This window comes from Pituophis catenifer, unplaced genomic scaffold, assembly GCF_029215685.1.
Source record: "Pituophis catenifer annectens isolate HBS135680 unplaced genomic scaffold, rPitCat1.0.hap2 SCAF_2, whole genome shotgun sequence".
NCBI classification, from domain to species: Eukaryota; Metazoa; Chordata; class Lepidosauria; order Squamata; family Colubridae; genus Pituophis; species Pituophis catenifer.
In genome coordinates this window covers 110,739,494-110,755,484 of record NW_027256882.1, presented here as the reverse complement: position 1 = coordinate 110,755,484, position 15,991 = coordinate 110,739,494, and the positions used below count along the sequence as shown (strand labels likewise).

At 35.2% G+C, this 15,991-nt stretch overlaps 1 protein-coding gene across 1 annotated transcript; it reads left to right on the top strand.

Moving 5' to 3' along the window:
• Positions 1 to 227: 227 nt before the first annotated feature.
• ATP6V0E1 (ATPase H+ transporting V0 subunit e1) lies at positions 228 to 14,790 on the top strand. Its single transcript, XM_070933962.1, has 4 exons — positions 228 to 455; positions 4,936 to 4,983; positions 12,463 to 12,592; positions 14,514 to 14,790. The coding sequence occupies exons 1-3, from the start codon at positions 352 to 354 to the stop codon at positions 12,554 to 12,556; spliced, it is 246 nt and encodes an 81-aa protein (XP_070790063.1). The 5' UTR covers positions 228 to 351; the 3' UTR covers positions 12,557 to 12,592; positions 14,514 to 14,790.
• Positions 14,791 to 15,991: the final 1,201 nt, after the last annotated feature.

Sequence of the window (15,991 nt, the reverse complement as noted above, 5' to 3'; positions counted from 1 at the left end):
CTACAAACGATATAGCCATGATCAAGTGTGGAGGAGGACTGAGAGTAAGAGGAACTACAAAGCTAGGTGCACCGGGGCAGTTCCAAGGAAAGACCGCCCTTCTGCGTTTGGCCCAAGGAGGCCACTACGCAGCGAACGAACAATATATAGGCTAGAAAAGCCGCGCTCCCCCCCCCTCCTCCTCCTCCTCCTGCCCAAGGAGGCGCGAAAAGACGCCTTCCGCAGACCCGTCCTAACGGCTCCTCCGATTGGCCAGGACGCCAAGGCAAGGCGTGGCTATGGAAAACGGGGTGTCGATCGGCCGTAGCTTTTGGTTAGAGAGCCGGAGTCGGTACGGAAAGGAAGGCAGCTATGGCGTACGGCGGCCTACTAGTGCCCATCATCGTCATGAGCGTTTTCTGGGGGGTGATCGGTGGAGTTTTGCCGTGGTTGGTCCCCAAGGGCCCTAACCGGGGGTAAGTGACCGGAAAAAAAAAAAAAAAAAAAAGGAAGACGTCAAGGCGCGCCGTAGAGAAGGAAGAAGCGAAGTCCCTGGCTTCCCTTCCCCCCGGTTTTTTGGCCTGGTTGGCTGCTCGGAGAACGCTTGTCACGGCTCCGGTGCCGTACAAGAAACGACCTGGGCTTCCTCTTGCTTGGAGAACCACCGCAACGCAGCTCCTTTTCCTTCTCTCTCTCCCCCTCCCCGCTCTCCCACAATGTTGTCAGCATGTCCCGGGTGGGTGTTTGTGCGTTGCCTCTTAATCATGATAGCACCCCCGCTGTCCCGGCCGAACCACTTGGGCTTTGGGGGGGGGGAAGGAATCCTATATGTAGCGAGGCCCTTCCTCGGAACATCGGCTCCTGCGAGGCTGTCTGAAAGGGGCAGAGCCCTGTCAGCGTCTTGTGATGGTTTATTATTTTTTTTTTCAGGCTGCTCTCTCTATTTAAGTTCCTGTTCTTACTCCAAAGGGGTGGATGGGGGGGGGGCATGAGACAAATATTCCGGTTCGTTCTGTCATTTTATATAGTTTTATATTTCTGTAACGCTAATCGTTGAATATGAATATGGCATTTTAGGTAACTTCCCCTTTTATCGTTGCTCCGAATTCTTCGTTTTCCTTTTACAGCTTTGATATGAAGTCAAAAGGTGATGATCGCTTTTCGTTTTTGCTTATTTTAAATCTATTTTAAATCTATTTTTTTTTTTAAAATAATTGCTAAGCAGAGGTGGTTGGATGGAAAGAAAGGAACAACAAAACAAAAGAAAACTGAGTGCTGCCTAGATGATTTGAACTCCGATTCTCATAATCCTTGCCCAGGAGGTGGTTGATGATGTTGTTAGTAGTAATAGTGGTACTACCAGGAGAGGTTGTAGTTCAAAGGATTTTGAAGGTAAGAGATTGCTGCTCCCTACAATTAAAGCAGAAAAAAAGAGCACCATTTGCAGTAGAGCAAAATAAAATTAAATGTGCAAATTAGGAAGCTATTTTTGCCACTAGAAGGCAGGCTTCTGAGAAAGGAAGGTTCAAAATTAGGCTGCTTTGGATAAGAAGACTCTACTATTTCTACATATAGACTTCAAAAGACATTTGAAGCAAGTTCTCCTTGTTAGTTGTCCACGAAGAAACAGGTTCTGAGGTATTCTGGCCCAAAATTACTTGGGGCTTTCGCAATAACTTTGGTTCAGAAATGTACTGTAGATGAAACAATATAGAGTTGCATACTTCTTAACCCAGTTGCAGTTTCTGAAGGCCACCCGATGTACTTCTCCATTTGATGTTTGAGCAAGGGATGAGTAAATGTCCTGATTTGCCTTCTCCGAGGAATATCTGAGCTGGTCTGTGGAGTACAGTAAAGTCTTGCATTTCATGTGTTGCATTGGATTTAGTTACATTGTTCTTACGTGGGTTTTTATTTCTTTGAATTTGTAGAACAGGAGTCTTTGTATACTAACTTTCCACATACAACAGACCGCCATATCATAGATAGGTATATTGTGACTGATCACTTTTAATAAACATATCAGTTCAATGTGTGAATAGATTATATTAATAATAGATAACACAATGAATTTAAGAAAATAATCCAAAGTATAACAGAATAACAGAGTTGGAAGGGACTTTCAAGATCTTCTAGTCCAATCCCCTACCCAGGCCGGAAATCATATACCATGTCAGACAAATAGTTATCCAATTTTTTCTTTAAAAATTCCAGTGTTGGAGCAGTCACAACTTCTGGAGACAAGTCATTCCACTGATTAATTGTTCCAATTGTCAGGAAATTTCTCTTTAGTTTTAGGTTGCTTCTTTCCTTGGTTAGTTTCCATCCATTGCTTCTTGTCGTGCCTTCAGGTACTTTGGAGAATAGGTTGACTCCCTCTTCTTTGTGCCAACCCCTGAGATATCAGAACATTGCTATCATGTCACCCTAATTCTTTCATTAAACTAAACATACCCAATTCCAGCAACCATTCTTTATATGATTCTCTTTTTGGCACAGAAAATATATAAGCTTCCAAAATGGCTGTAACTACTTTTCTTCATAAAATTCACTGGAAAACAATAATCATAGTTAACAGATTAAAATAATTAGTTCAGTGTACAGTATTTTCTTTTTGTCTTGAATAGAATTTTTTTTTTTAAATTTGATTTATATGCTGCCCTTCTCCGGAGACTCAGGGCGGCTTACAATGTGCTCAGCAATAGCCTTCATCCTTTTGTATATTTATACAAAGTCAGCTTATTGCCCCCACAACTGGGTCCTCAATTTACCTACCTTAGAAAGGATGGAAGGCTGAGTCAACCTTGAGCCTTGGCGAGATTTGAACCTGCAGTAATTGCAGGCAGCTGGTCTTAATAACCAGCTTAATAACAGAGTGCCTTAGACCACTGTACTACCAAGGCTCTGAGAATTTGAATTCTCTAGCTGAATCAACTGTCATCTGTTCTAACTGTAATCTAATTCAATGTGAGAATGATTGTGTAGATGCTTGGCAGAAATATTAAGATGAATATCTTCTTTTTTAAAGGCAAACAAGCATAACTAGCCATACTAGTGGTTCCCTGGTCTTTTAGTTATGGAAATCAGCAAAAAAAATCATTTTTATTCCCTCGTAGGGAGTATACAGTAATTTGAACTGAAACTTTTCCTAAAAACATTGTTCTTACCGTTGCCATGGTGCCTTTCATATAGGGTACTACATTCCTTATAAAACCCACAAATAGCAATGAGATAATTAGCTTGGTTCTGATCTCTGTAGCAAGAATAGCTTTCCATTAAAATTGCATAAATAAATAATGGCCTATAGTGAAAATACTGATTTTGCAATGTCATCTATTTAGAAAAATGTCTTTATGTCCAAGTGTCAGATGTTGAATAATATTTGCATAAACTTCATGAGTCTGGGAAAAGAATGATCAAATGAATGGTGGTTCTCAGGACATATTTTGATGCCCTCTATTCTGAACAAAGTCTTATTCATTCAGCTTTGCAAGCAGTCTTTTTTAATGTAATTGGAACATTGATTTTTTTTTTTGGTCTGATTTACTAACGCTACTGGAACAACAGCCAAAGCCAGTTTGGTGCAATGGATAAAACATCAGACTAGAAACTGGGAGACTATAAGTTCTAGTTCCACCTTAATCACAAAACCAGCTCTATGACCTTGCTAGTCACTCTCAGGCAATGACAAAGCACTTCTGGAATATTATAAAACTACAAGGACTTTATCCAGACAGTTGCCTGGAGTCAATGGTGACTCGAAGACCTCTGTAGACACTGGATTATATATGATAATATCTGAATATTGCATGTTTTAAAAATGGATATATAAATTCTTTGGCTTATATGAATGGACAGTATTTTATTATTTTGGATAATTTATTTTGCTCTAGTTGGGAAGGTTATGCTGCTAACTCTGATAAATATATCTACCTGCTATAGTTGCTGAGACTTTATCAGCCATAGGCTATAGATGCCTTTGGCTTTTCATGGCAGATATGTATATACGAAAGGTGCTTTTTTTTTTTTTTAATGAGAATGAGAGGCAGAAGAGAAATCCCAAATTTGGAAATTGGTGACATTTCATTCTTTGAAAATATGGTAATGGCTGAAAGATTGAGTTGTGGATCTAAAAGTTCCTGACAGCAGAATGGAAACTACTGTTGGAACAGATTTCCCATTCTTTCTCAAAGATCTGGATTAGAGAGTTTGAAAAGAAAAGCTTTACACTTTCATTTTACATTTCATACAAGTTGGCTGTATCCTAATGATTCACTCTTAATTTACTGTAAACATGGCCTTGTTTACTCTGAGCTATGATTATGGTACTGACTTATCCTACAATAACCTAATGTAATCTAACGGTGGATTTGATTTAAATCAAGTTGATTTAAATCACAATTTAAATCATGATTTAAATCACTAGTAAAAAGGCTTGATTTAAATCAACTCGATTTAAATCATAATTTTTAAAGAGCAGTTGACATCTCTTTTCTGGTAGCGGCTCCTCTGACCCGCTGTTGACTCACTAACAGTCCCAATATTGCAGAATATACAGCCTCATGCTACATAACTAAGGTCCATTTCATGCTGATTAAACTAAATTATTAATGTATCTTAAATAGAAAACTATCTTTATATAGATTTTTACTCCCAAAGCATTTTATTAAAATAAATTTGATAAAAATCAAAAAAATCCGATTTAAATTAAAAAAATCTGATTTTTTTTATTTTTTTAAAAAAATCATTGATTTTTATCCACCCTGTTAAATCTAAAGTACCCTACATATTTTAACATTTAAGAACACTTTGGAAAATTATTATTTAATGATTATATCAGTATCTCTCACTTGTGTGTAATAAGATTAGAGAAATATCTTTCCCCCCCTTTTTTTTTCTAATGCCAATTTGTAAATATGACTTGTATTTTATTAGCCATCTTTCTTCTTTCCACAGTGTTATTAATACAATGCTGGTGATAACTGCTGTGTGCTGCTACCTATTGTAAGTATTAATGTTTTATTCCATATGTGGTAAAATCTATGCTGTAACTACAACATACCGTATTTTGAGTTTAGTGTCTTGATTTTGGAATGGGAAGACTTGCATCATAGCGAATAATGCAAGAAAATGTGTACATGACATATAGTATTGATCTGTAAGTGTTCATGTATTTTTTGTCATTCAGTGTTTATTGGTGGCAAATATATATGCAACTTGTTCATCTTTTAATATTACCTACTTTAGTATTGTTTCTACTTATTATTTTTATTTGTTAAGTTAAACTATTTTAGTAGGATTTTGTATCTGGATTCTGTAGTAGGAATGAAGGCTAAGTGCTTTTTTGTTCTATGGTATTGCTATACTTTGCAACAGTCTGTGCATTTTAATAAGCTATATCTTCTGCTAGTCTTTAAATTCTCTGAATAGTTGCAGAAATAATATTCCTGAATACTGTAATAATGAAAACAGGAAAACCTAGCAAATAACCTGAAATACCATTGTGTATAGCAAGTTTTATCTAAGCATTGGCCTTCATCTTACCTTTATAAACTGTGAGTCACATTGTTTATTCCTAAACAAGATTTAACTTACTGTAGCTTGAAGTAGCCTAGGAGATAGAAGTCCTACATAACTTGTTTTTTATACACATGTTATACTTATTTATGGTTCAACAAAGCCAAAGACTCATAAATATGAAGCTGTGACCCCAATGACTTTTAAAAATGCTCTGCATCATGATTTCTCTGTTTTAATGTTGCATTGAATAAAAGTCCCTGTATTCCTTATCATTGGCTCTTAACAATTGTAGATTAATGTATGAAGGATCATCGCCCACCGTCTTTGAAGTCAGGAGATTTCCAGATTTACACACATACATACGTTCACACAACATACACCTATAGTAATATTAGCCATTTTTATACATTTTTCTTTTAAGCTAACCTACTAGCAAAAGAAGGAAGTTATATTATCCTAAGTTCTTGGCTATCAATCTGTCAGATAATATTTTAAAATATTTTGTGTACAGCCATCCATAAAGTACTTTGAGAATTTTTCACAGTGTTGAGAGATTGTGTTGGTAATAAATAAGGAGTTAATAAACTTGGAAATATGATTGGGAATGTAAGTTTCAGAAGATATGTGTGAATTCAGCATAGCTTACACCCACCTATCTTGGTAGACACACCAAAGCTAACATATTTCCTCTCTTCCCTTTAGCACCTACTAGTTGAGCTAGTGAGTATGAGATCCCTGTAATTGTCAGCTTCTCTTCTTGTTTGCAAGTGAATTTATCCAGTGGCTTATCCATTGCAATAGACCGGAAGGAAGGGGCTGTTGCACTCCTGATCTGGTAGAATGCCAGTATGTATGAGGGGGAAATGACCATCCACCCACCCCCATTTAATTCCCCCAAAATTGTACTTATCTGCAGCAACGGCAGTGTCCAATATGTCAGTGAGTATTCAGTTACCCATCAAAAATATCTGGAGCCAGTTCTGTTATTTGAACTTGACTGTAGTAAGTGGTGAACCAATTAGGTCCTTGAATGCAAAAAGCTACCTTTATATTATACTGAGCCCAAGCATCTGCTTTAAACTACAGTGGTAGCGAAATGGTAAAACATGCATCATGGCATAACCCTGTCACTATTCGTACTTCGATTTCAGTATTGCATGCAAGTACATATAACACAGTGTGTGTGTGTTGTATTATCACAAGGCATTTTTGTTAGTTACCCACCCCCTGCAGCCCTCTATGGTGATATTGATACAGACTATTGATACAGCCAACTGATACTATTATCAATAGTGACAGGCAACAGCTTGTTTGTATTTATTTAAAATAAAACTTCAAAATGCTATGAATGGAACCTTCTATATTGAACTATGTATGACCTTTCGCCTAAAACATTTTAGTGCCAAGGGCTTTGACCATAATTTTTCAGCATATGGTAATTGTGTTATCCATTGAGAAATTTCAAGATCTACAAAACAATACTCTACTATATAGTGATTCTGCAGCATGAGTTACGTGCCCAAGGGAGTAATTTATTTATTGTATTTATTTAACAAATGTATATAGCTGCCCATCTCACAAATGAGACTAGGCAGCAAACCACAACAAATATTTGAAACAAGTATAAACAACTATTAATGACAAGAAATATAAATAAGACTTTAATAGTAAAAAAAGGAGAATTTACATTGATGGAAAACATACTGAGGTTTTTCAAATTAAAGCTCTTCTTTTTTCTCCCACATCACCTGCTTTTTTCCATTTCATCAGTGTGTTCTATACATTAATTTTATACTTTATAATTTTAGAAATAGAAGTTGACATAGCAGATGGGAGCATTAGCTGATCTTCCCTGATTTCCAAAATACTAAGCAGTGTTGGACTTAACACTTGGGAAGCAACCAAGAAAGGCAAAGCTTGGCTAGCTTGGGGAGACCAAAAATTTTCTCAGAGGAAAGTAGTAGTGCTTGCTGTATAATTCATTGCTACCAACCCAGATTTTCTCATGCAGACACTGGAGTCAAGCTGAATTGGAAGCAGATATTACATTTGAAGTAGAGATATCTTTATTAAACAAATATCATTTAACATGGTTATATTTATGATGGGTACAGCTCATTTACTCAAATATAATTTCAGATATTTTTCTTCTGTTCATGAAAGCACGGGAGACTGTGGTACTTCACTGGCTTGAAATATTATTATGTATGTCTGCAAAGTACTGATTGCTCATTCACAATAGAGAGCATCTTGCCCGACCTGACATCTTCCAGATGTGTTTTGAAGTACAACTCCCCAAATTCTCAGACACCAGATCTAGAAGCCACCACACTGGGAAGACACGTATAGAGGAAACCAAATACTATCTTAAGAGTATAGAACAGGATTACAACTGTTTGTATGACTGGAAACCTAATTTTTAGTGCTATGGAAATACTGTATGTAATTTTATCACTTGATAATAACTTACTAATATACCTTCAAGAACTTTTTAATTAGCATTTTTATCTTTCAGAGAATAAAAGGATAGGCATTATCCTTGACTGTTTATAAATCAGATTCATTTCTTTTAATTTTCCTGATATTAACATGGATCTAAACAGCCATGTTACACTTAACCATCTTACATAAACAGCATCTCGGTCTATATGTGTTTATTTAAGTTGTGTGAATTGCAGCAAAACTGAGTGGAAATTTTCCCTGGCAAGTGATAGTAAGATATGAGATGCTCAATTTAAATCTTCTTTGGTTATTCTGTTATTATTAAAACATGTAAAAATAATGTCTTAGTATAAAGCTTAGGGTGAAGAGCTTCTTAAGAGTTGAAATATAATGGTCACGCAATAATTTTATGTCTTTCTAACTACATTTCCTGCTTCAGCTTGCCAGCTGCATAGTTAAGCTCACTTTCTGTCCAGTTGTCCATTATGTTATTCAGTTTTAGCAAATAGCATTAGAAGATGGTTGTAGCAGATTTCCCATTTCCCAATATTCCTGCATGCTGTCTATAGTTCATAATGAATACATGACTTTTCTTAATTTAATAATCCTAATTTTTTTGCTTCCAATGAAAAATGCAGTATTCAAACAGCAGCTCTGAATGTCACTGTTGCTGTACTAATGGGGTTTCTATTGTTCCAGCTATAACTAATTATTTCAATAGATGGATGAGCGAAATGTTAAGCAGCTACCTTGCTATCAAGGGCTCAGCTTTATCTCCTTTTGATGTTTGCCTTTAGGACCTATATTTTACATTAAAATAACAAATCAGATATTAGTAACAAATTCTTGCTTTTAGTTTATATACAATATTCCAGCAACGTATTTTTGGGACTGCTAAACCTGTTTTATCTTGTTCAAGGAAAAGCCTTAACACGACATAACTGGCACAGGAGTTCTTCCTCTTTTCTTCATTCCCTTGGGCAATAAAAGACTATTGGAATATACTGAAGTGAACCCACATGAAATCTGCAAAAGACAGTACTGACATTGTCTGGAATTGCACTGTTTGCAGCGTGAATCAGTTTTTCTTGTGTCCAGCGACTGAATCTGTTTTTCAAGTTAATAATATCTTCCATGTTCAGAAGAATTTAAACTAATTCTTGAAGGGTCCTTGATGTTCTCTGAGCTTGCTGGTTTTCTTGCAGACATTTCATTACCCAAACTAAGTAACATTTTCAGTGCTAGTAAGGAGTTGACTTTACTCTCAGTTTATATTCTAGTGGCTTCCCTGTCAGTGTTGGTGGGATGGTTTTAGAGTTTCTTTGGTTGGACTGCTTACACTTGGCAGTTCGACAGTTCCTTGATTGGAGTATTGTTTATTAGATTGTTGGTCTGACATTAATCTTGAAGTTGATCTATGCGTATTTAAGTGTTGATTGCTGGTGGAGAGGTGTTTGGGGGGTTTTCTTCACCTTTTGGCTTATTGATTATCTCTTTTGCACAATATATAGATATTCTTTATGTCCATGTGGCTATTGATGGCTAATTTGTCAGAGTGCCAGGCTTCTAGAAATTCCCTAGTGTTTTTGGACTTGGCTTGGTCTAGGATGGTCACAGTTTCCCAACTGAAACTATGGTTGAGTCTGTCCATATGTTGTGAAATTAAACAGTTTTCGTCATATCTTCTGTCTGCTAGTTGGTGTTCATGGATGTGTTTTGCCTGTTTGTCTCTGCAGTCATTAAACTAACTCTTGCCTAAAAGGATTGTGAAAAATCCAGGGTAATTTGGAAACTGGGTAATTTGCCCCTGAATAACATAGAAAGCTGTGTATTAGCCATGGTATTTCATTGGGGAATTCATGATAATAGGTGTGTACTGTGCAGTATATTTGTGTTTTTGTGAGTATGCTTTTCCAAAAGTCTTGAGTAATACTAGTCCGCTTTCTAAAAGCCCAGTATTCAGTATAACAAAAAGAGTCTGTTTACATTCATTCAGTCTCCCACCCGCAATCCCATTTGCTTTTGTAAGCTTCTAGGAATGCATTTTCTTTTTCAAAATAATCAATTTTCGGAAGACATTTCCTACATTTTTGTCATAGAATCTCTGTTAGTTTCAAAGATTACATTCCACAGTTGGTTGGAATGAGGAATTATAATTAACTATGGCTAGGAACTAAAGCCCTGTGTTTGCTTATGAACTAAGCATAGACCATAGAGTGCATTCCAAGCTTTTTGAAGCTGCACAACAACACATGACAGGAAATAAATATTGGTAAGAGTAGAGACCATACCCTGTAGAAAACACTGTCTTTATCAACAACTTCTGAAGGGCCCTCTCAGTTTTTTAAAAATATAAATTAATAGAAATACTGACTTAGGCAGCCATAAGTAAATATTTGCAGTGGTACTTGTACATTATATGGTAAGAAGATAAGAAAATGTGTGTTTTTTTCTAGAAAGGACCATATATAATATTGTGCTACTAGAGGTCCTACCAATTTGATGTAGGTAAAGATACCTATAATGCAGCTCTCTATCCTGGAGTCCCCGCTGACTAGCAGTAAAATAAGTAAAATGCTAATACCTCTTAAGGTTCTGTATTTGTTTTAAAGATTTAGACTCATTTTTGTTCAGTTGTTTAACATGTACTTAACATTAGAGGGGGAAATTAATTAACAAAATCTAAAAATAGTTAATCTTTGTATCTGTCTATGGTTGCTGTTGTTTTATCCTCCATCTGATCAGTATTTTATTTTCTGGTGCAAGCATCCAGGTTTGTGTGGAATTTTCCATGAGTGCCAAAGCTCTCTGCATTTATAGCAGCTCCCATTACAAAGCTGCTTTGCTGTTTCTCCTCCTTCAAAAGCATTCTAGAAATAGCAGTTAGATGTACCATTGTGTTCATAACCTGTTTTGTATACTGAACATTAGTTCAGCAGTAATTCTCTACAGTTTAAAGAGATTTTAAAGTCCATTTTCAAATCTGAATTGTTAAATTGAGCGATTCAAAAACAAACGTGCTGCATTTTCCTCTGTGTTTTCCATTGTGAAAAATGTTTGCGTCTTGGCCATGACTTCTGTTTGGTTAATGTGACCACTGCTTTGAGAAAGAAGGTCATGTATATTGTAATATACCACTGTGATTTCAAAAGTTCTTAAGAGCAATTTTGCATAACATTATTAAAATATGTGAGTAAAAGCTTTTTCTTTGCTAGAGATGTATAATAAAAATAATTAACTTTTCTCTTATGTTTTTTTCTTGTATCTAAGGCAAAAAAAAATCACTAGTAGCAAAGTGGCATACAGATATATACAGATTATCTCTTTTTTTTTAATTATTAAAGGAAGATCTTGCAAAGATTTTTTAAAAACACAGAAACAGAAAAACTAGAAAAGGAAAGAGTAAAATAAAAGGAACAGAAAAAAGGAATAACAAAAAAGAAATATATTTTAAAAAGCAAATTCTGATATTCTTTGTAGCAATTATAGACATGGTAATTACCATCTCCACCTTCTCATTTACATATCATAGTTTCCTTCTTTCCATAAACAAACCTTTATAATCAGTCCCAAAATCATTTCATTTTTTTTTCATTCGCAGCAAGAAATCTATAAAAGAAAGATATCTAAAAAAATGAATTCTGATCATCTTTGTAGCAGTCATAGACATGGTAATCACCATTTTCAGCCTCTCATGTTACTTATCATAGTTTCCTTCTTTCCATAAACAAACCTTTGTAATCAGTCCCAAACTCGCTTCATTTTTTCCATTTTCAGCAAAAAGTCTACATATAAAGTCTATGTATAAAGGAAAATAAATGTATATGTTCTCAAGGCAGAACACATTCACTTAGAAAACAAAATATAAGATAATTTATAGTTCAGATTAAGAGGTATACACAGCTCATATATGTAACTGTTATGATGCTAAAACAGAACCATATTTCATTAGAAGAAACTAAAGAGGTCTGCAACAAAATATTGCAGTTTAGAGTCCTCTTGCCAACTGTCTCCTTCTCAGTAGTATTCCTTTCAAATTCCTCTGACGTTCTCATTTTCCATTTTTTGTCTTAGCATTCAGTGGCTGCTTGAGATACTTACTGCTTATTTTCAGGAGCAGAACAGGGAAGACTTTTTTTTTTTTTTGTACTTTTCCATGTACTTCAGCAATTTTTCCAAGCATGTGCGATGAAGTCATTTGGCTACAAAAACATAATTCAGAATCTAAAACTTGTAAATTTGGTAGGGGAAAATTATTGGGATGTTGAATCTTTAGTTATATAACATTTTATCCCTTTTAGAAAAGGATAATTGATAGGATTATCTATTCCTTGAAATGAAAAGGGCATTTTCTAAGAAATATATCCTGGACTTCTAAGTAAATCCTAAAACTATTATAGTCCTTTTCTTTTGAAATTATAGTTCTGTAAGTATTTGTGTAGATGCTAAACTTATTCTATTTCTGCCTTGTCAATATGCCTTATTAGCCAATTCTTTAATAAATCTGCTCTTATTTTGCAGCTGGCTGATTGCCATTCTGGCTCAGTTGAACCCACTCTTTGGACCACAGTTAAAAAGTGACACAATCCTGTATCTGAAGGAACAGTGGCCTTAACAATTACGTCTTTTTCTATGGCAGTATATGAGCTAGGTAAATGCCATTTTTTCATTATATTTATATATCTCTTTTTGTTCAAGGAGTGAATAATGTTCTCCCTGTTCCATCATTATTATTATATAGTTTTGTGATTACTTTTGTGTATGTGTGCAGCATATCAAGAGATGACAGAACATAAACTGAGAGCTCAAAGCAATAATCTTGCCGAGTTAAGATAGTTATTGCATAAGATGAAACCAACTCACTTTGCTGATAAAAAATATAATCATAAACCTTGTTTTTCCTAACAACATTATTATGTAAGGGGAAAGACTTAGCTTTTCAGGCTCAGCTTCTAAATTTTGATTGAATTCATCAGACTTAGAAACTGGAATAGGGTTGGTCACTGATTAAAAAAGGTTGGAGAATAGTCCAGTGATAAAAGGTTAATTGTAGAAAGCCAAGGAGAGGACTAATGGAACTAACCATAGGAATTGATATTCTGGTCAACAGAACAGTTTCTGTTCTTTCATCTGTTGACAGATGACCCTAATATAGTGTGCTATATGAACATAGAGACTTATAATATAAACTGAGATTGATGTGCAGCTCATGGACTAAACCAAAACATTCTTTTGTACCTGTTTCATAGCCACAATAAAAGAGATTTCCACTTAGAGAATTTAGTAATGGTTAATTTTTCATATTTAATTTTTCTTTGATTCTTCCTTAATATTACTTTTCATATGAAAAATAATGGATATTTTCTTTTACATTACTGAAAACTATTAATAGCATGGGTCCTTTTTGACTGTGGGCAATACCTGTGTAAACTGAATTTTAAACTTCATATTGCCATACCATAGAAGACTTTTACTACGTACTTACCAAAGGGAACTTCAGAAAACAGGCAACCCAATGTAATTAGGTTGTTTATTGAGCTGTATACTAATTATTCTAAGCCAAACAGTCAAATCTGTCCCCTTTCTAAAGCCACCATATGTTATTAATTCACAAGTACTTTTATTCATTGCTGTTAGCAAGACTATAGTATTCATGTTATTTGCCTTTTAAATACGAGACAGAAAAGCAACCATATCACTTGGACTTGAAGTGCATTATATGGGATATGAGCAAGATTTTCAGGTCCAGACGTTAGGGAGTACTTCATGGGGAATTTGGGTGCTGGAATGGTGAAGTTTGCCACAGAAATATGATTACAGAAAGGATTATACCAAACCATAAATCTGGTTCCTGTTATAACCAGTTCAGTTTAGAAAGCTTCTTTGGCTTTTATTTCCAAAACTCTGATTTCCCCAAATATCATATGCTCTGTTGGAAACAAGCTGAGGAGAAATGTTATGCTTTTAATTATCTTTTTTTCCCCTTGAGACAAAGCTTTAGTGTTTTCAAATCAGACATGGAATGAATTTGGGTGATGACTCAGGATTGGGGGTGTAGATTTATTTCCTATTTAAATTTTTAGTAGTTCATAAAAGTCAGCGATCATACTGTTCTTTGCAAAGAGAAACCTTACATGATGAAGCAATGATCTTTGTCATATTTGTTATGGTGAATTTGCTCTTGCCAAATAACTTGGAAATACGGGAGTGTCAACAAAAGATTAGCTAGGGTCTCAGCCTTATTAGTTAAAACTAATATTCTACCACTAGGTTCAGTTTTCATTTTACACAGCTTCTTTTAAAAAAGAACAGTCAGATTACACCTGACTGTTAATTAATATTTACATATTGCTGCATTATTAGCAGGATAATATAACTAGCAATTATATTGAAGCAAAAACTAGTATTTCAAGACCCAAATGATAGTGCACATTAAAATAAAACTTTATTTGAACTGTTGCAGTATCTTGAATATTAAAGTTTTATATCGGCCCTACCCTCTGGAATCTCATAATTGCTTTACTTTTGGATTAAAATGCTACTGAAATAAATTGTTTTTTCTTTCTTTATAGGTTATGATAAAATTCCATTGATTGAATGATGCCTTTTACTGTATTTTGAATCAATCCATGTCTACCTTAATGCCTCTGTTCTATTATGAAGAATATTTAACTCAGACATTTTTCATACTCCTGAAGTGCCTAAAGGGTATTTTGTATCTGATTTCTGCAAAATTTTGCTTGAATTTCAAGTGTTACAAAATATTCCATCATTCCTATGATGGCTAGGTTTATTGACAACATCCTAGATCTCACCAAGCAAACTTGGAATAAATTTCTATTCTGTTTACTTTTCTGGCTTGACTTGGGTTGTTATTTTTGCATTAATATATAGAAATGTAAGTTTTGAATCACACCAGGGGTGAAATCTACTTACCTTCCTTACCGGTTTGGAAGCGCACATGCCGTGCGCGCACACACACCTGCGCATGCGCAAAACCTGCTCATGTGCAGAAAGTAAAAAAAATTACTTCCTGGTTAAAACCAGGAAGTAATGACACCCAGGCGGCGATCGCTACCTGATCGCCGAACCATGGGGAAAAATTGCTACCGGATCAGGTGATCCGGTCTGATCCGGGAGCATTTCACCCCTGAATCACACATTTATGAATTCATGACTTTTAGAGTGCTATTAGTTTTATTCAAATCTGTCTCGGTTTAGTTATGCTTATCTAGGCTATTTCCTTGTAACTTCATTGATGATATACTTCCTCTTGCAGATATACGTGCGCGTGCAGAAAATCTAGATCGCATGTCCAATATCTTCTCAATTTTATTCTCTCAGATTTAACTACTTCCAGAGCCTAAATATCATAAGATATGAAAATATGAATAGCTTCATTGGATTTATACAGGAGAAACCTGTAAAACTGTGCTCTAAAGTCCGGTGTTAATAATGTCCAAGTTACAAATAAGTGATTTTGATCAGGAATTTCAATATTTATGTATAGAATTAGTTACGGTTACCAGTATTTGTTATATTCAAAATTAAATTGTAGAGAGAGATCTATTCATTAAATACCATAGCTAAAATTGTTCAGGTCAGATCAGAATTTATTGCAGAAACACTGGTGATGATTAATTGGTCAGAGCTGAATGACATGTGTATCTAATTTGAAGGGAAAATATTAATAAATTATGTCAGGTAAAAAAGATAATTCAGTGTAAATGGTAACCATGGATACATTTTAAAAAGAATATGATGCTCGTGGAAATACTGCAAGGGGATGACTAAGCTTTCTGAAGACAATTGTCCAAATCCTAGGTTGAATCCATACATGTACATACTTCTCTTTTCTCCCTCATCTCTATAGATATTTGCACTAGCGTGTATGAACAAACTACATTGAAGAGCACTGTTAGAGCTAATAAGAAAATTTTGATCCAGTATTTTGACTTCTGAAGGTTTATTTACACAGACAGGTAATCCTCGATTTGCAACCACAATTGGGACTAGAATTGCCATTGCTACCAAGTTGGTTAAGAAAGTT